We start from the raw sequence: 18,528 nt of genomic DNA, 5'->3' as shown, positions 1-18,528 counted from the left end.
CCAGGGACACCGGTGGCTCACGTTCAACTTGCCGTCCACCAGAACCCCCGATCCCTCTCCATGGAGCTGCTCTCCAGCAGCTCGTCCCCCAGTCTGTCTGTACAGCCGGGGTTGGCTCAGGTGCAGGATCCGGCACTTGCTCTTGTTGAACTTCATGTGCTTAGTGATTGCCCAGCTCTGCAATTTGTCCCGGTCCCTCTGCAGGGCCCCTCTGCTCTTCAGAGTGTCCAAGGGAGGTCCACACAAGCCCCCCCCCAGCCGGGCCCCACACGGGCCTGCGCCCCACACGGGCCTGCGCCCCACACGGGCCTGCGCCCCACACGGGCCGGCCGGCCGGCCTCCCTCCCGCCCTCGGGCAGGCCCCGGGCCGGCACTCACGCTCCGCTGCGCCATCCCATGGCCTTGTTGCGGTAACAGGCGATCCCGAAGCGCCTCCCGGCGCTTTCCCCCTGGTTGGTGGGGGTGAAGACGGACACGGCGGCGGCCGCCGCTGCGCCACGGCCGAGGGGCCGCCTCACGCTGCCTTCCCATTGGTGGCCGCCGCCCCCAGGAGCGCCAGCAAGAACCGTCCGGCGGGAAACGGTGGCCGGAAGGGGCGGGGGTCTGGGGAGCTTGCGGTGTATGGGGGGGAGGAATAACCGTGAGGGACGTGAACCTGTGAGGACTGTGGGGGGTGACCGTAGGGTTTGGGCTAAATAACTCTGAGGGCCAGTGGTAATAACGGGGCGGGGGAAGGGGTGTGTGTGAGGGGCGGAGTAATGACCATGAGAGGAGGGTGGGTGTGGGGGGTTGATAGCGGCGGGGTCGGGGGTAATGACTTGGGGAGGTGTGAGTGGGAACCGTAGGGTGTGTGGGGGTAATAACGGGGCGAAGCAATAACCCTGAGGGGGGAGTGCATGTGTGTGTGTGGGGGTAATAGCTGTGCATGTGGGGGTAATAACTGGGGGGATGCGAGGGGTAGTAACTGTGAGAGGGACAAATAACGGTGTTGGTGATGACTGTGTGTGTGTGAGTGATAACCCCGGGGGGGTGTGTGTGGGGTAATAACTGTGCGTGAAGGTAATAACTGGGCTGGGGGGGCGGGGGGTGTGAGGGAGGGAAGAGTAATAACCCTTGGGGGCAATAATTGTGGGGAGGGGAGAAGTGTGTGGGGGTAATAACTGGGGGGGCTGTGAGGGGTGGGTGTGGGTAATAACTATGGAGGGGGCAATAACTGTGTGTGTGAATAATAGCCATGGGGGGGTGGGTGATAGCTGTAGGGTGGGGGGTGATAACTGGGGGTGTAATGATGTTGAGGTGGGGAGAGTGTGTGTGTGTGGGGGTAATAACTGGGAGTGTGTGTGTGTGAGGGGGGAAGGGTAATAACCACGGGGCGGGAAAATGTGTGTGTGTGTGTGTGGGGGGGTGATATCTGGGGGTATGTGAAGGGGTAATAACTGGGGGGGGTGGTTCTGAGGCAGTTACTGGGGTGTGGGATGTGGGGGTCAGTGTGAGGGGTTTGTATGGGGGGTTAGAGGGGTGGGTGAACACGGGAGGGATGGGCTGGGGGTGCAGGATGGCGCGTGCTGGGGTGGGCACAGGGTGTGGGGTACTTGGGCTGCTGCAGGTTTCTGGAGCCCCCTGGAGGGGTAAAACCCACCCCTGTGGGCTGCCCACATAAACCAGTCGTGCTGGAGGCACAGGATGAGCTGCTGAACGGGCCTGGGAGCCCCTCGGCTCTTTTCTTTTTTGGGGTTCAGTATTAACTGTGGAGGGGTGAGGGGGAAAGAAGCTTTTTTAGCATTAGTAACAGCCCAGGGGAAAAATAAGTTAGCAAAGCTTCCAGCCTCTTGGAAATGCTCGGTTTCTGAGCTCGTCTCACGTCTGCAGAAACAAGATCCAAGAGGACTGTGGATAACAGCAGGAGGGTGTCATCTGCGTTCCTCAGTCCATCAGTGTTGCAAACAAACCTTATTTAAACTCTTAAATGCTTTTTTTTTTTTTTTTGAGCTAGGTAGTGTCGGTGACTGCACAGGTGCACTCCTGGCTGCAGCGTTATGTACCCTGAATTTTTAAGTTGGTTCAGAACAGTGTGGGTTGTTCTGAACCAACCGTCACCCACATGATAGAATTCTGAAAAAGTACTTTGAAGGTTTCCAGGTTTCAGTCTGGCCTTGAAACTCTGGGTCGAAGCTGTTGTTGTAACCAGTGTGGTGTCTCATGTACACAAGCAAGGGCTGTGTTCGGCAGCAGCCTCTGTGGCAGTGATTTCTCCCCTGACATGGAGCTTTTTAGCTCCAGAGATCTGCCTGTGTCAGGTCCGCGCAAAACTAAGGCCAGCGAACGTTTTGCAAGGACTCTTTACTTTCAGGCACTTGCACAGCACAAAAGTATTTTCTGCCTTTCCTTAGAACAGAACCTGTATGATTATTTTTCTTGTGTGCTTACACTGAATTCATCCTGTAGGAATCTGCTTTCGCTAAATCTGTTATTTATTCCAGATCTAGATGTCTCAATGGATACGTGGAACTTCTTCTATACTTCCCTGGTGTCCTTATGGCTGCACAGACTTTACGTTGATTCTGTTGTTGCTGTTGGTGAGGCGTGGAATGACCTTACAACCCTTGAGGTTATAAGGAAGGTATGTATTTAGGTACGATGCCGGACACACGGGGAATCATTTCACCTAATACGTGTGTAAAATTACAGTAGCTGTGAGCTTGATTAAATGCAGTAAAGCGTTACATATTCACGGAAGTTTTAGGAACACCTGTACATATTCATAACCTGTCCCCGAGAAGGCGGTTCTTATTGCAATGAGTTCAGGAGACCATTTCCAGAGTCTCCGGCTCCTCCTGGTTGCAGCTGCGCAGTGATCGTGACCCCGGGTCCTCTTCTCTGTACCCGATCACCTTTGGTCCAGTGTGATGAGTTGGTTGGGTCTCAGACTGCTGAGTTGGTTAAAACTGTGTCCAAGTTTCTGTAATCTAGTTCACCCAAGGATGCACCCGAGGATTGTGATCTTTGCAAGGCGTCAGTGAAGTCCTGTTTTTCGTACAATAAGTTACACAGAGTTAAACAAGGCTAGGCAATAGTGATGTGGGTTAAAGGGTTAGCTCTCTAAGTGTCTTTAGTGATGTGGGGTAGGGTTAGTTCCTTAAGTGTCAAGTGTTAATTAGTTAATTGTCAGTTCCCTGTATCATTCCCCCCTTTGCTAAGAGGTTAGTAAATTCTTTTACTAATGTGATGATTGTCTATGTTTTCTCTGGCCGCAGGTAAGAAGGCTACTTCTACCTGAGAAAACCCATCTCTATCCTTCAACAGATTTTTAATGTTAATGCAAAAGTCAGGCTCCTGGTGTTTGTCTTCTGCGCTGCTGAGCTCTTTGGGGGCAGCTGACAGCCATGTGGCTGGTGCTCCGGCAGGAATGGCATCTTCTGGGCTGCGACGGGAGCTTGCGTTCTTTGGCGTGGTGACCCCGCTCACTGCAGCTGTAGCATTTGTCTTCTCTTTCGGGTTTCTTCTTGCTGAGGTAGGAAGTGCCGTTTGGGTTGGTCACCCAGAAGGACCAAAGGGACCAAAAGGTTACCCAGAAGGTCCAGAAGGACCAAAACATGTCAGGGTGGACATAACCTAATTTCTTTGATAGAATTTCAGAAAGGTTTTGGTTAATTACTACAAATGTAAAGCTTTCTTCTGCGGAAGTGGGCAATGTAATATATACACTCTGATGGTTTTGATTCCAAAGCACCAATTTAAAGCGTTCCCCCATGGTTTTATTCAGATCTTGCTCATGGCAATTTTCGTCCCATCCGTGTGCTAGGGTTATGACCGTAAGAAACGGCATTTTCCAGGTTGCGCCTGGGTTACCCTTCGTGGTGCTTTGCAGACTTTCTTCACTCTAGAATGATGGATTCGGGCATTCCGTTCTTTAATCTTGGTAGCAGTGAAGGATGCCAGGAGGACTTGAAATGGGCTTCCTGTTGTGATTCCAAAGTCCTTTTCTGCAAGAGACTTCACAGACACATAATCGCCCAATTGGATGTTATGTACTGGCCCATCCAGACCCCTACTCCAAGTTCCAAACACTCTTCCCAATTTTGTTAAGTTGTTTACGCAATATAACCATATAAAAAGTCATAATTTCATCCCCTTCTTGTGCAGACATCCCCTTCTGTACACTATAGGGTCTCCCATCCAGGATTTCAAAAGGATTTAACCCTTCTTTGCCCTTGGCCTTGTTCATATGCAAGAGGGACAAAGGTGAAGATTGAGACCAAGCCAAATTTGCCTCCTGCCCCAGATTTACAATTTGTTGTTCAATTAGATGACTCACTTCATCTTTTTTTTTTTCTTTCTACCTGGCCACTGGAGGAAGAATGATAAGGTGTATGTAGTTGCCAGTCTATTCTCAAGTGCTGACTGATTTGCTGTACAATTTTTGATTTAAAATGTGGCCCTTTATCAGAGGATATATCAGCTGGAACACCAAGCCTTGGTATTGTTTCTTGTGCTCATGTTTTAGTTACCTCCCGAGCTTTTGCTGTTCTGGTAGGGAGTGCTTCTGGCCAACCTGAAAAGGTATCAGTTAGTACCAACCAATATCAGCACCCCCCTTTTCTTGGGAGTTCCGAAAAATCAATTTACCATTATTGCCCAGGTCCGTTTCCTTTCCCAATTTGACCCATTTCTAGCTTAGGTATATTCTTAGGATTAGTCTGGAGGCAAAGAGCGCGTTGCTGTGTCACCTGTCTTACAGTAGTGTACCAATTTGTAGTTACTATTTTTGATCAAATGTTCGTATAATGTTTCTGCTACTAAAGGGCAAACTAAATAGGAGGTAACAATAAGTTTTCTCTTGTGGGGCGTGAGCCCACCCTTCCTCATGATATGATTCCTCTAAATCTATACTAAGTTTCTGGTCTTCCTTAGTATATTCTGGCTTACCTTCTAAAATAACCTGCCCGTCGGGGACTAGGGCACTTTCCGCTTTTACCTTTTGCTTAGGCACCAGTTTTGCCTCCCTGTCCACCAGCTCATTTCCTTTTTTCCAATTCCGAGCTCGCTTTCTGGTGCGCCTGGATATGCATGATTGCCACCTTCTTAGGAAGTTGAGCTGCCGATATTTCTCCTGCACGTTTGATATGTGTGCCTTGAGAGTTCAAGAGTCCTTCTTCTTTCCAAATTGTTCCGTGCACGACCCTGAAAGCATACTTAGAGTCCATATAAACGTTCACAGTTTTACCTTCGGCTAGTTCCAGAGCACAGGTAAGGGCGATTATTTCTGCCTTTTGTGCTGAAGTACTTTCAGACAGAGGCCCAGATTCCATCACTTCATGGCTAGTAGTTATAGCATAACCAGCGTGCCTTTCACCGTTCAGGATATTGCTGCTTTCGTCCGTAAGGCAGTTCTCAGTGTTCTCCATAATCCTATGTCCTTTAGATCTGCTTGGCTGGATTATGTTGTTTCAATGGTTTCCAGGCAATTATGATGAACTGGTTTTCCAGTGTTGTCACTGAGGAAAGAAGCTGGCTTGACAGTGTTAGTGAGGATGATTTAGCTTGATATTTGAGAAATCTTTGTGGGGAAAGCCAACGTCCCCCTTTTTCTTTTAGAACTGTAGGCACCGTGTGGGATACCAGCACAGCCATTTTCTGACCCATGGTAAATTTCCGGGCCTCCTGTATGTTCAGTACCGCTGCAGCAACTGCCCGCGGGCATCCCGGCCACCCTTTTGCAGTTGCATCTGATTGTCTGGAGAAATAGGCCGCTGCTCATCGGTACGGGCCAAGATCCTGTGCCAGTGTACCCAAGGCTATTCCCTGCTTCTCGTGAGAGAATAGAAAAAATGGTTTACTCACACCTGGGAGTCCTAGAGCAGGCGCTGTCAAAGCCTTACCAAGTTCTTCAAAGGCTCGTGTAGCTCCTTTATTCCATTGCAGGTGTTCCTGATCTGTGGCTGCTGGCACATACAGTGGCTTGACAAACAATCCATAATTATAAATACACAACCGGCACCACTCTGTCATGCCCAAGAAGGGTCCGTAATTCTTTTACAGTTTGAGGCTTTGATGTTTGGCATACGGCCTCCTTTCGAGCCTGGCCCAGGGTCCTCTGCCCTACGCTGATTTCATAGCCCAAATGAGTTACTCATGAGTTGCTGTATCATCTGGGCTGTCTTCTGTGATACCTGGTATCCTTGGAGCCCCCAAAGTTCAATAAGCTTACAGTTCAGGTTATGCATGTCTTCTGTGTCCTGGTAGCGATCATCCACATATTGTTGCATCTGTCCTTCATCAGATGGGGCTTCCCAAGATTCAAGATCTTTAGCGAGCTGATTTCCTAGTACTGTTGGGCTGTTTTTAAATCCTTGTAGCAACACCATCCAGGTGAGCTGGGTTTTACATAAATATTGTCTGGCTGGCTTCACGGAGAGAGAGGCAAAAAGGCATCTTTCAAATCTAAAACAGTAAGCCAAATCAAATTAGAGTTAATACAGTCAGAAAGGTGTTTGCTACCACTGGGTAGAGGTCCTTTATTATTCTGTTTATAACCTGACTTGTATTAATTTCTCTATTACTGGCCAAATTCCTTCTCCCAAAAAGGTTGGAAGGAATTGGACATATATAGAAATTTATCAATACCTACTTGTTTACCCAATTTGTATTTCAAAGGTTCACAAAAATATGCCCGTTCACTTTGGCCAGTGACTCCCTTTACCTACTATGTAATTGTTACTTGTTGTCAATCCACCAAAAATTCCACTTGTTTCTGTTCATTCCAGGTTCCCATCAGTCTTTTTCAAAACTTGCTACTGTCTGTTTCTCTCTCTGCCTACTTCCTCTGTACCTTCCCCAACGTTCATTTTCCCAACATATATACTGACCTCTCTCTAAAGGCTTTCAAAGCCTTCCAACCTCTTCAGTTCCATACTTACTTATCCTTTCAAGAATCTTCCTTGTCCCTGTTACTGAATACTCTCCAAGCTTCATCTAACAACCTTTCCAAATTTCTACTTTCTGTTGCCCTCAGTTTCTACAACTTCTCCAGGGGAGAAGGTCAATTCCCTGTATCATTGGGATCAGCATTTGGATCATCGTTCAGTTCCTCACCACCAAAACCAGAAAGAAGGCAAGGGAAGATGGAAGTGCTTTTGTCCAAGAAGGCCCCGAAATCTGCGTGTGGAGGCGAGTGGCTGCCGGGTGACGGTCCCCACTGGTGCAGTGACACGTGCTGCCCCACTGTGGGCCCCCCCGTGGGTCACTGCGGAGCCCAGGTGTGGTCGTGTAGGAAACGATCACCTTGCCAATAGAACAGGCCCAGGCAGGATCTCTCAGCAAAGCACATTTTGTTAATGATTTTGCAAGACCGGGTGTTCTCCCTAAAGGCAGGCACGCATAATAGGGCAAAAAGCCCCCGTTTATATCCCCCCAAACCCTGGGTGCAATTTCCCTCCCCTGTTGCCCACTGGTCGGTTCTTCAGGGTTTACAGAGCACCCGACACCTGCCTCAGTTTACGTATTTCATTCATCTAATCCGAACAACACCCTTTCCCTTATTGATCTATTTAAAAATGGGTTCCTGGCTCTTTGGCCGTCCTTCCCTCTAGATTAACTTGTAAATACAGGTGTCAGTTTGCATTCTGGGATTAGTTTGAAGAGATTTTGTTTTACATTCAGGATTCACAGTCTGATGTGTCTCGGTCCCTTCCCTCGCGGGGGTCAGGTGCCAGCTCCCCAGTTTTGTGAAAACAACGTTTCTTCCTTGAACGTTCCTTACAGTTCAGTGCACCTGAGGGTTATAATCCGCAGCCTGGACGGTCTCATGTTTGTGGGTGACTCGGTGCCCTCGTTGCTCTGATGTTGGAGCAGCTCTCTGCTGAACGCTTCTCCCGTCGTTACTGAGAGATCGTGTCAGCCTGGGTTGCTCTGTCACTGCAAATCAATCACTCTACTTGTGCTGGAGTTCTCGGGTTCCTCTTTCCATTGATGTTACTGATGAGGTTGGGCTGGTTTTAGGACGGGAGTGGGATTAGGCTGTTCAGGATGGTAAAAGCTCCTTGCGCAGGTGAGCAAAGTTCTGCTGCGCGAGTTGGGAGGTTCCTGCGTTCAGCTGGATCCGGCTGCGTGTGACCTGAGTTTATTGGAGCGTGGCCTAGTTCAGAGACGTGGTTGTGTCTTTCTCTGGGTGTGAGAAGCTAAAATGCTTTGATAGCCTCATTTAATTAGTGCTGAGAGTCTGTTCACAGGATAGGTGTTTTAAGTGGTTTTGGGAGAATGGGGTTAACATCACTTTGAAAAGGGATTGAATGAGAAGTGGTGCTTGTTTCTTAGGGTGAAAAATCCAATGGGAATCCAGCTTCTTCTGAAGGAATAGAAGACAAACTCGTAAATGGATCAGCCACCCTGGAGGCAAAGTAAAGATTTTCTATGGGTCTCAGACTGGCACAGCAAAGGTATCAGTTACTTTTTTTTTTCCCCACCTACGTGAAGTAATTTGAAATATTGAGACTCAAGTCTGTTGCTTGCCTTAGAAGTATTGCACAGTGTAAACATCAGAAAGTTCATTAGCTCATGAGAAGTCATTGCCCAACATGAAAGATAACGTAAAATTATGTAAAAATAACATTTTTTTCTACTTGCTTTAAATGGCGCATGCAGTAGAGACATTGATGATGAAGTTTAAAGTTTACTCTTGCCGTACCCGTAGTTGCGAGCGGGTCTTCTCAGAGACAAGTACTGGTTTAGGTGCTTTTGAAAAAAATGGTGTGTGTAAATGTGAAATCATTAGTCATTAAAATTCATGTCACTCTCTTCTTGCAGCCAATATACTTGATTTTTTTTTTTCTTAACATGAGGAATTCTAGGTCCAGTGTCCAGTTCTCGGATGTCTTTGTTCTTTCTGTTGTGGGAGGTGTCTTGTGACTGGGCGTGTGGGGGTTGTTTGGTCGCTACCATGCTTGGGTTGAAGCAATTGATAAATTCCTATTTTTTTTTTTTTTTGGAGGTTTGCCAGAGGTCTGGCTGAAGCCGTTATCTCACTTTGCTTGCCTGTGGAAGTCATCAGCATGGGAGATTATGATCCAGAGGAGGTAAGTACCTTATAAATATGACTAATAAAGAAAAGCTTTTCCTTGTGTTGCGAAGGCTCTTTTCCCCTTGTATTTCTCTCCTATTATTCTGGAAATTCCCAATGCTGTGTGTTAAAAGTCGCTTCCCTTCTGTATAAGTGTAGCCCATCAACCCTCAGCAGAAAACACCTAAATTTTGAATATTCCTAGGAGAGGATTGCCTAGAGTATTTTGATGGTGACAGTGACTTGGTATGAGCTGGTTCTGTAACTCAGGTGTGAGTTCAGTGAGAGCGGTTGCACCAGGTCCCTCTGTTCTGTCTCTGTATCCCCAGGGAAGGGTTCAAAGCCAGAACAAGCAGATGGTGACAATTTGCAGCCTTCACAGGCTCATAAGCTAAAAACTCCTTGCTGGTCATATTTAGATGGAGTAATCCTTGAGGCATTTTTCTTCTGTGAATATTGATAGTTGTTTTTTTGAATCAGTGAGAAACTTGATTGCTGCAAGAGTCTGCTCAAGAAGCTGTTGATTGGGGTGGGGAAGGGAGATGTTCTGTTCTCTTGTACCACCTCTGTGAAGCAGCAGACAGACAGTTTGATCTCTCCTGGCTAATTTAAGGCGTCTCTGCAGGGGGGATGGCCGTTCGCCACTGTTGGGGTTATCACCTGCAGCATCCCACACCAAAATCCCACTTAGAAAAAACCTCATCTTTTAACTTCTTCCAACTCCCCATGTGTTCCAGTTGTCTTACTAATGGGAAGCGTTCTGAGAAATGCACCGATCTCTTCTATTCTCTTGATATTATTAGACAACCGGCAGGAACGTTTGTGTGTTCTTGGTAGCTACGTACACTGACGGGCAGCCAACCGAGAGTGCAGCGTGGTTCTGCAAGGGGTTAGAAGAGGCAGCGCGTGACTTTCGCTTTGGGAAAACGTATCTGAAAGGCCTGAGATACGCTGTGTTTGGCTTGGGAAATGCGGTTTATGTCGATCATTACAACACTGTAAGTATCTGCTCTGCACCTTTCTGAAGTTTCTGCTCCGCTGAAAGGCTGAGCTTCCCAAAATGCTCCAAAACTGAATGATAACTGGTAGCTTGTGTGAGATTTGCAGCCTTTGTGTGGACTGGGTTTAGGGCACAGGCAGTGCAGTTTTGAAGCAAGTGTGCTGCCCCTTGAAATGGGAAAGGAGGTTGTTAGCCAATCTTGCAGCCTGAGAAAATGCTGATTCCCTTTCCATCAGTGTTCAGTCTTGCATAAAAATACAAATACAGCACAAACTAAGTGCCTGCAAGCAACACAGAGCTGGAGAGAGGCTGATGGTTCAGGTATTTGGCTGGGTTCTATTTGCAGTGCTTCCATTTTGCTGTGTGAACGCTTTAGTAATTTAATCTGTTCAGGTAGGTGTCAGGAACTAAAATGCAGATAGAAGCACTTTTCATATTAGTGTCTCCTGTGGTGATTAGTAGGTACAGCCTAACACGTTCTTATTTGTTTCTGCAGTTGCTTGTAGCTGCTTGAAACAGTTCCTGCTGGGCTCAAAGTTTGGGTGGTGGGTTTTTTGTGTGGTTTTCTTTTTCCCAGGAAGTACATTTAAATCTTTCTTCAGCCTTAGAGGGAGGCTCAAGCTGCTGTTCTCATAGGAAAGATGACTGGGGGAAAAAAAGGCACTCAACCAAAACCAAAATGGGCCCAAACAAACAAAACAACCAAAAAAAAAACCCAAACTAAAAACAAGAGCAGCAAAAACCCCAAACAAACCCCCAGTGTGACTCCACAGATATTCCTTCAGTGTCCTCTTATTTTATGGGTGCAAAAATATTGATTGTCTTTTAGACTTCCCTGCTGCTGTAAAGTCAGCACAGACCTGTGCTCTGGTGGGTTGTTCACCATCGTTAGTTTTAACCGCTCCTTGATTTGCCAAATGATTTATTGGGAGCGATAGCTGGATATGAGGCTGGGCTGTGGTGGGCGCTGGAGGAACCCAGATGTCCTTTCGTGGGGAGAGTAGATGGGTGTGAGGGGAAAGCCCAGGGTCCCGTTGCTCTGGCCCTGGCAGGGGAGCTGGGACCGGGAAACTGGTTCTTCTGTGACACAACCTGTTCTCGAGTCCCATCCTGTGGTTTTATTTGGATTTTTCTTTTCTGCTTGCTTTGCAGCCCAAACGTGAACTGCGTGCGCTCTTGTGTCTTCCCAACCTCCCCGTGGGGACCCTTTGAGGGGATTTTGTCTTGCTGGTCTTTTTCTTGGGTGCAGTGTCCAAGAGCAGTTGGAAGATGGTTTTTGGAGGTGGCTGGTTAGTTCTGTTTTCTTAGGATTGTTCTGGCGGATGGTGATGGGTTTTAAATCTAAAATCTCTTGGCAAAAGTTTGGCCTCAAACTTCAGGTAAGGGCAGAGAACTCATCAGTCAAGTGTGATACAGATGATAGTGATGTCCTCACACTATCTATGGAGTATCTCTCATTTATTTTATGTGGATAGTGGTGATACACTTCAATAATCATTGTAGATTCTGTTCTCCAAATAAGGAAATATGTGACATCTTCATAGGTCTTCCGAATTCTTCTGTGGGCAATCTAACAGCACAGGTGCGTGACACAGCTGCTGTTAATGGACAAAATGGCCTGAGAAGATGATCTGCCAGTGTCTATTAGTTTCAGAATGCTTTTATTATAGCAATAGGTTTTTTTCATTCAAATTAGTTGCTAAAAGAGTAACAGTTCCTCCAGAATCTAATTCAAGAATTGAAGGGAGCAGCCTGGGATGGCGAAGCCAATGTAGGAATTAGTGAATCTACTTGGGCTGAGGGACGGATGTCTCTTCTCCATCTCACCTGGGTGAGAGGAGCTCTCAAGAACTTGCAGGTAGATTTGGGGGAGGGATTGAAATGGGATGAGCTGCCGTGTGGTCGATACCCATGGCCTCACTTCCATAAGACACGGTTTGCCGTGGTTGCCACTAGTGGAGGTCACCAATGTGAGATCTTCATGGCAGATGTTTTGCGACAGGCTCAGCAAGCGTTCTGACTTACCACGGGGCTTATTGTGAAAGGTCCAGGATTTTGGTTTTTCTTCAGTACTAGTTGATGGAGGTGAAAGTATCATCTAGATCTTTTACTTAGGTGACACATCTTACCGTCTTTGGTGGAGCAATTTGAATCCCAGAATGTCCAGTAAGAGGAAGATTGATGTGGAAGGAAGGCGATTTATTGATAGATGGGAAAGCAAATACGTGTTTGTGTTTCAGGGAGGAAAAGCCAGTATGTCTTTTGTGTTACGAGACAGAGTCGGCGATACAGGAGCACGATGCACATAACAAACACAAGCCCTGTGGGCCAAATCCTCAATTTGAATGCAACTGCGGGGCTGCTGTGGCCTCCGGTGAAAATGTTCGACAGCCCATCATAGGCTTAGTTTGACAAGAAATTATGCGCTTATGTATTGGAAATTTTTGTTATTCCTGTTGTCCCCTGCTGCAAAGCAGAAGGGGCTCTTGGATTAAAATGGGCATCTGGGTTTAGGCAAAAAGCCAGATCCTAACAATCTTTTAGCTCTTTTCTGCTCAGCTGTTGAGGTTGGTATTTCTTACAGCTCCTGGCATTCCCAGCCCTGAACTCTGCCAGTCTCGTTTTCTTGACACCAGGTTCGGCTTGGCTTGCCTGCTGAAGCAGCTGCATTTTTCACTGACCTTAGCAGGCTTTTACTACGTGTTAAAAATGTCCAAGGTGTTCTTAGTTTCCTGTATGACGAGAAGGATCTGAAGCAGCATCACGGAAAGACCAAGCTTTCCATCCATTTTGCGACTGCAGTATTTTTGCGTGTCAAGTAGAGCCCTGTAATATCCCCTCTCGTGTTCTCACTCCTGCTTTCAGTTCACGGAAGCAAACCCTTCCACAAATCTCAAGCCTTTTATACTTTTCAACAGCGCTTTCTTTTCTTTTAAGGGAAAGAGGAAGCCTAAAGAATAGCTCTTGGTGGCCTTTCAAGGGTTTCTCAAAGACTGAGCAGCCCTAGGAATGAAACTGGAGTTTTCTCCTGTCGCACTTGGGCAAACTGAAAAATTCCGCTGCCCGGATTCCACTTCTATTCTGGTATAAAAAGCTGAAATAATTTGAACAGGTTCCTTTCACCAACAGTGACATTTTCTCGCTTTAGTCAGAACATTCTTTTGGGTGGTGGCTCAAGTGCAGCAATTGTGTTCCAGCCAATGCTCCTGAAGTCGGTGGTGATGGATTTGCCGCTGTGTCTGACCTTCGGCTCCGGCACACTCCTGTAAAACAGCGGGAAACTGGGACGTTTTTTCCCCCTGTAAAGATCTCCTGCTGTGAAGCTCCCTTTTCTGCACCGAAATGTTTCAGCTTTAACAGACAATCATTGCTTCCAACCCCAGGGCTTTTGTGGAGGTTGCTTGGTAGACCCACACTGATTTGCCAGCTGTGTATTTCCCTCCTCAGAAGAAAAGCCCTCTGGAGGTCGTTGAGGAGTTTGTGAAGCACAATGTGACATCAGATGGGCTATAACCGAGCTCATGGTGGCTGCATTTTTGGAGGAGGATGGCTGAGTCTTTCTTGTGACTTCTGGGCATTTTTCAACCACTGCTCTACTTCATTCCTTTGTAATTATGCCTTTTTGTGTATGCTTTCCAAGCCTTTTCTTGCAATGAGTTTTTGGTGGTGTAGAGATCTGTGCCGGAAGGTGTCTTTGGGTTTTCTTCTGGACTTTTTGCCATGTTGGGATGCTCAGCAACCTGGTCCAGTGGAAGGTGTCCCTGCCCATGGCTGGGGGGTGGACACTAGATGATTTTTAAGGTCCCTTCCATCCCAAACCACTTCATGAGGGACCTGGGGGGGTTCAGCTGGAGAACAGGAGCTGAGGGGAGACCTTCTGATCTCTGAACTGCCTGAAAGGAGCTTGGAGCCAGGGGGGTCGGGCTCTGCTCCCCAGGAACAAGCGCCAGGAGCAGAGGAAACGGCCTCAAGTTGCACCGGGGAGGCTGAGGTTGGATGTGGGGAACAATTTCTTCCCCAAAGGGCTGTGGGGCATTGGAGCAGGCTGCCCAGGGCAGTGCTGGAGTCACCATCCCTGGAGGGGTTTAAAAGGTGTTTAAATGAGGTTCTCAGGGACATGGGGCAGTGCCAGGCGTGGGTTATGGTTGGACTCCCTGATCTTGAGGGGCTTTTCCAACCAAAATGATTCTATGACTATTGACCTGCTGCAGGTGAAATGGGTTTTCAGCTGCTGGATTTTCCATATGCACTGCAGCTGCCTGTCTTCTCAGATCTCTACTGAGGAGGAAGACTTAAAGGTTAATTTTGACACTCATCTCAAGTCTCACATCATGCACACCTTAAGCTTGATGTAAAGCAGAACTGAAGCTTTCTCTGCTTGTTGTTTCTTTTTTAGACCCTGTGGTTGGGGTGTTACAGCCTCTGTGTGGCTGTGAGCTGTGCTGGTCATTTGATTTGGTGCAGGGAGACAGGAATTCCATACCCACGCTCCTCTCTACTGGTTGCATGTCAGCACAGCTTACTAATCCTCCAGCCAGGACTAGCTGTACGCTTTCTGCTTTAAACCACGTTTGCAGATTCTTAGTCACGCAAGACTGAATGTAGAACTGCAGGGACCAGTGACTGGGTAGGATAAACGTTACCTTCTATTAGCAGGTACCACCTGTGCCATTGGAGACGTATGAAGTGATAGTCTGGATCTACTGTTGGCAAAATGTTTTTAATACAAATGTCATGCCTCACCGTTCTTGTCTCGTGTGCACAAAGTTGCAGATAAGGCGGCTGCAATTCTTTTTCTTTTTCTGGATCTCTTCTTTTAGGCTTTTGACACTTGTAGATTCTGCCAATGTTTCCGACCGCTGCAGCTCCCCCAAGATCTCTGAGGAAGAGTCCGAGGAGCCTGTTTGTTCTCTGTGCATCACTTTGGCAAGAAATGCTGCAGTTCAGCCACTTTCCTGGGAACTGGGTATCGTTGTGTTTGCCTGGTTGTGACTGACACATTTTGGCCCCGTGCCAGCCGGCACGTGCGGAGCCAGCATCCAAACAGACTCAGAAAATTGGGGGTATTTGTAAAAAATGTGGCTTGACTCTGCACTGGAGCCCTTCCCCCTCATTCCTGGAAGTGCTACAGCCCTGATAGATGCCAAACAGATGCAGATTTAGCACGTGGCAGCTTTTTTGGAGGGCAGGAAAAGCAGATAATTCGTTGGTGTGGTTCCCTGCAAGGCAGCGATTGTGCAGCGTTGAGCTCCTGAGGCTGCTGCATCGGGAGCCAAGGGGAGACAAAACCCGCTTTAGTTACTGCAACATCGCTAAGTCCTAATTCTCCCTAGAAAAATAGACTGAAAAGATCCATTATTGCTCTCAGCTGGTCTTGCTGCGTTTGTAGTGTCTCTTTAGCTTAATTGTCTATATAGAAATGTGCGAGTGACCAAATGTTTTAATCAATTAGAGCAAGTGTGGGGACTGGGGGTTTCTGGCACTGCTATGGCGCAGTCACCAGGCAAACCTGATTTGATTGTGTTTTCTGGCTGAGTGTCTAAAGCCCAATCAATTATTGCAGAGAGATGGAACAGCTAAATAAGACTTAAATTAATAGGGTTTATTATTTTTGCGCCTGAGGAGGCGGCAAACCAGACAGAGTGAGATATCCTGTAAAGAAATTGGTTCATATTTCTTCTTCTGTAACTTTCTGGTGTTTATACCTGTACTTGGATGTTCAGCTCTAACTTACAGGCAACAGCTGAAGTTCTGTTCGGATGAGCTGAATAAGTGTGTGGCCAAAAGCCAGCAATCACAGTAAGCCCTGCAAAATGAAGAGATGAGTAACAGGAGGGCTAATTAAAGAGGTCTTTTAAAAAAAAATGAAGAAGAAACTGAAAACATAGATTAAAACAAAAGTTTCTTCTCATTAAGTAACTTGACTCAAGGGCCTAAATTCTTCAGGGAAATATAAATTTTATGATATTAAAGGAGTGGACACTGCAGGTTTGTGAAACTCAGGACCTGAGCCTGAAAGTTCAGAGTCTCTGTCCATCTCCAGCCACCAGTCCTTGTTCTGCTGAGTTAATAATCTCTTCTCCCAGTGTTTCAATCTGCTTATTTTTTGTTTCCAGAATTAATACATTGTGACCCAAGCTTCCTTGTTTCCTTCCGATTAGATTATTTGCTGGTTTCTTGACCTTTGGGCCTGCCTGTCTTCCAGGAGCTCTTGAAATAACCCTCTAGATGGGGTGAGGGACAGGACATGAGAGAATACACCTAATTCATGCCCCTGTGAATGGTAAAAGTGAAGTCTTGGTGCCTTTCTGTGCTGCTCTGCCAGCACTGTAACAACCTGAGGCTTTTCTAGGAGGAAATGTGAAGGTGGTCGGTGGGGTGAGATGGGTGCGGACCCTGGTGAGCGGCTCAGCCGGGTGTGTATGTGTGTGGGTTTAACCATCCAAGTGAAAACATTGCATTTAGATTAAATATCTCTGACCTGTCCTCTCCCTACTCCTGTCTGGGCTCTTCCTTGTTAGCCCTTTTGGATGTCCTTTGTTAGTTTTATCTGATTTTCTGCCTTGACCTTTCTGATTATGACCCTGTCTTCTTGTGCTTTTCCTTTTATTTTCAGCTGGAGGATCACAAGGGTGCAGAAGAGCCTGTGATTCTGCCAGATTGGTTTCTTGTTACGCTTGCGATCTTCGCTTTATTATTGGCACCGTTTGCACTGAACAGGGTTTGAAAAACTGCCAGTTGTCCTGAACTCCTTTGCCCTTCAACTCTCCTCCTCTGGGATCTCACCTGTGGTTCAGGGAAGTCTCATTTCTTGAGTTTTCATGTTCATTGTTCTTCTTCTCCTTTCGTGGTCACCACCACCAGCATCTCCCCACCTTCTTGGTCCCCAGCAGGTATCCACGTCAATCACTACATCACTGGAGTCAATGATACTTTATACCTGTGCTGCATTTTCCCTCAAAGTTTCTTCCAAGACTCCACAGCACTAAGCATTGCTCAAGGAACAGAGCAACCATTATAGGAGGGGATAAAGCAAAAGCTGATAAAAATAATACCCAGGGGAGTGGGGAGGGGGATGCGCTGCATCTCTACTAAAAATGAAATATTCTGCGGGCAGCTGGGACAAGTCTCTAATAAAATACGGGCTTACGATCGTGAGACTTCTCTAATAAAAATCTTTGTGGTGTGGGGGGTTTTGAGTGAGATTTTTTGCTTATTTTTGGAAGGGCAGGAATATTGTGCACAGTTATGTGGGACTATGGTGGGTCTGTGGATTCCCTGACGGAGGGCATGGGAACAAAAATTAGCCTTGAAGATATGAAGGCCTACCCATGAGAAAGATGGGAGTGATGGAGTATCCGGAGATGTTAAGGATGTACCCGGGAGGGAGAAGGGAGTAAAAGAGTAACATTGATGACAGCAAAAATAGCCAAAGAGATGTTACTGCTGTAACTTGTAACCAATAGTGAAGAGACACTTGAATTGGTAAAACTGTATAAAAATGCACTTGTGGCAATAAATGGCATCTGCTGCTTTTATCCTCAGAGAACTTGGTCTATGCCATTTGTCCGTCTCAACCGTGACACAGGAGGCTCCATGTGAACATGAGCAGAAACTTGTTTGCTGGGAGGTGCCAGAGCCTGGCCCAGGCTGCCCAGAGCGGGTGTGGAGTCTCCTTCTCTGAGACATCCAAAGCCGCCTGGACCCACCTGTGTGATCTGCTCTGTGACCCTGTGTGAGCAGGGCTGGGCTGGGGATCTGCAGAGCTCCTGCAGCCCAACCACTCTGATTCTGTGACTCCCAAGAGGACCACGTGGTGATCAGGCTGCTGGGGTGGATGGAGTCCATCCTGGGGCTGGCTCCAGGGAAGGGACCGGGGCAGCTGTGGTGCACGAGGAGGAACGATACAGGTTCCCAGGTGTGGTGGATGCACTTGACCCCCTCCAGCCAGCCCAGCGGCAGTTTGGTTCAGACTCCAGAGGAGGGAAAGGCCTGGGCTGCAGCCAGGCCAAGAGCTCCTTCCAGGAGACCCACAGGGAAGCAGAACAGCAGCTGAACACCAATGGGTTGTGGGTGCAGGGGGTCTTGTGCAGACCTTTCCCACTGTCTGCAATTTGACTATGAGCCAACAACTTTATTTTATAAATATGACAGCCTGGATGAGCCTACTTTGAGCTCGCTCTGCTGAATAACCAGCCGTATGGCCATGGTTTTACTGCTCACAGCTCAGTGGATGAGCCCAATTTATGTTTCATAGCAATCGTTTAGCTTAAGCAAATGCATACTAGAAATAACGAATTATCTGGAAGTATAAGGTTGCATGATTTTTAATATACTTGCTGCTTCATGTTACTTAGGAAGCTAAAATCTTTGCTGTAAAAGAAAACTTTGTAACTAATCTTTGCTAAAATCTGGAGCTGTAAAGTTCTGCTCATATTTACCAAAAGCACCTACAAACTACACTGAAGACTTG

General features: G+C 47.2%; 1 protein-coding gene across 26 annotated transcripts; it reads left to right on the top strand.

Annotated features, from left to right (window-relative positions):
• Window positions 1-452: 452 nt before the first annotated feature.
• On the top strand, window positions 453-17,709 carry LOC139826678 (S-adenosyl-L-methionine-dependent tRNA 4-demethylwyosine synthase TYW1-like). 26 transcript variants are annotated; one of them, XR_011736836.1, is made up of 8 exons: window positions 611-673; window positions 2,481-2,620; window positions 7,013-7,111; window positions 8,314-8,435; window positions 8,987-9,071; window positions 9,859-10,053; window positions 11,208-11,344; window positions 14,876-16,197. XR_011736836.1 is itself a non-coding variant. In XM_071803074.1 (7 exons), the coding sequence occupies exons 4-7, from the start codon at window positions 8,372-8,374 to the stop codon at window positions 16,800-16,802; spliced, it is 426 nt and encodes a 141-aa protein (XP_071659175.1). In that variant the 5' UTR covers window positions 453-582; window positions 2,481-2,620; window positions 7,013-7,167; window positions 8,314-8,371; the 3' UTR covers window positions 16,803-17,520. The 26 variants fall into 26 exon arrangements, 21 of the variants coding, with proteins under 21 accessions (XP_071659175.1, XP_071659174.1, XP_071659189.1 ...); XR_011736838.1 differs by lacking the exon at window positions 11,208-11,344 and adding an exon at window positions 16,672-17,507 and having other exon boundaries at window positions 649-714; window positions 7,013-7,167; window positions 14,876-15,021; XR_011736840.1 differs by lacking the exon at window positions 14,876-16,197 and adding an exon at window positions 16,672-17,507 and having other exon boundaries at window positions 649-714; window positions 7,013-7,167.
• Window positions 17,710-18,528: the final 819 nt, after the last annotated feature.

This window comes from Patagioenas fasciata, assembly GCF_037038585.1.
Source record: "Patagioenas fasciata isolate bPatFas1 chromosome 19 unlocalized genomic scaffold, bPatFas1.hap1 SUPER_19_unloc_2, whole genome shotgun sequence".
NCBI lineage: Eukaryota > Metazoa > Chordata > Aves > Columbiformes > Columbidae > Patagioenas > Patagioenas fasciata.
The sequence above is the reverse complement of the archived record's forward strand: the minus strand, read 5'-3'. Positions and strand labels throughout refer to the sequence as shown.

Bases quoted from the DNA above. Each gene is read 5' to 3' on its own strand.
- LOC139826678 (XM_071803081.1), top strand. From the start codon at position 8,372: ATGGATCAGCCACCCTGGAGGCAAAGTAAAGATTTTCTATGGGTCTCA. The intron at 8,436-8,986 runs GTATCAGTTACT...TTTTTTTTGGAG, and splicing joins CTCAGACTGGCACAGCAAAG to GTTTGCCAGAGGTCTGGCTG. The intron at 15,022-16,671 runs GTATCGTTGTGT...TTTTATTTTCAG, and splicing joins GCCACTTTCCTGGGAACTGG to CTGGAGGATCACAAGGGTGC.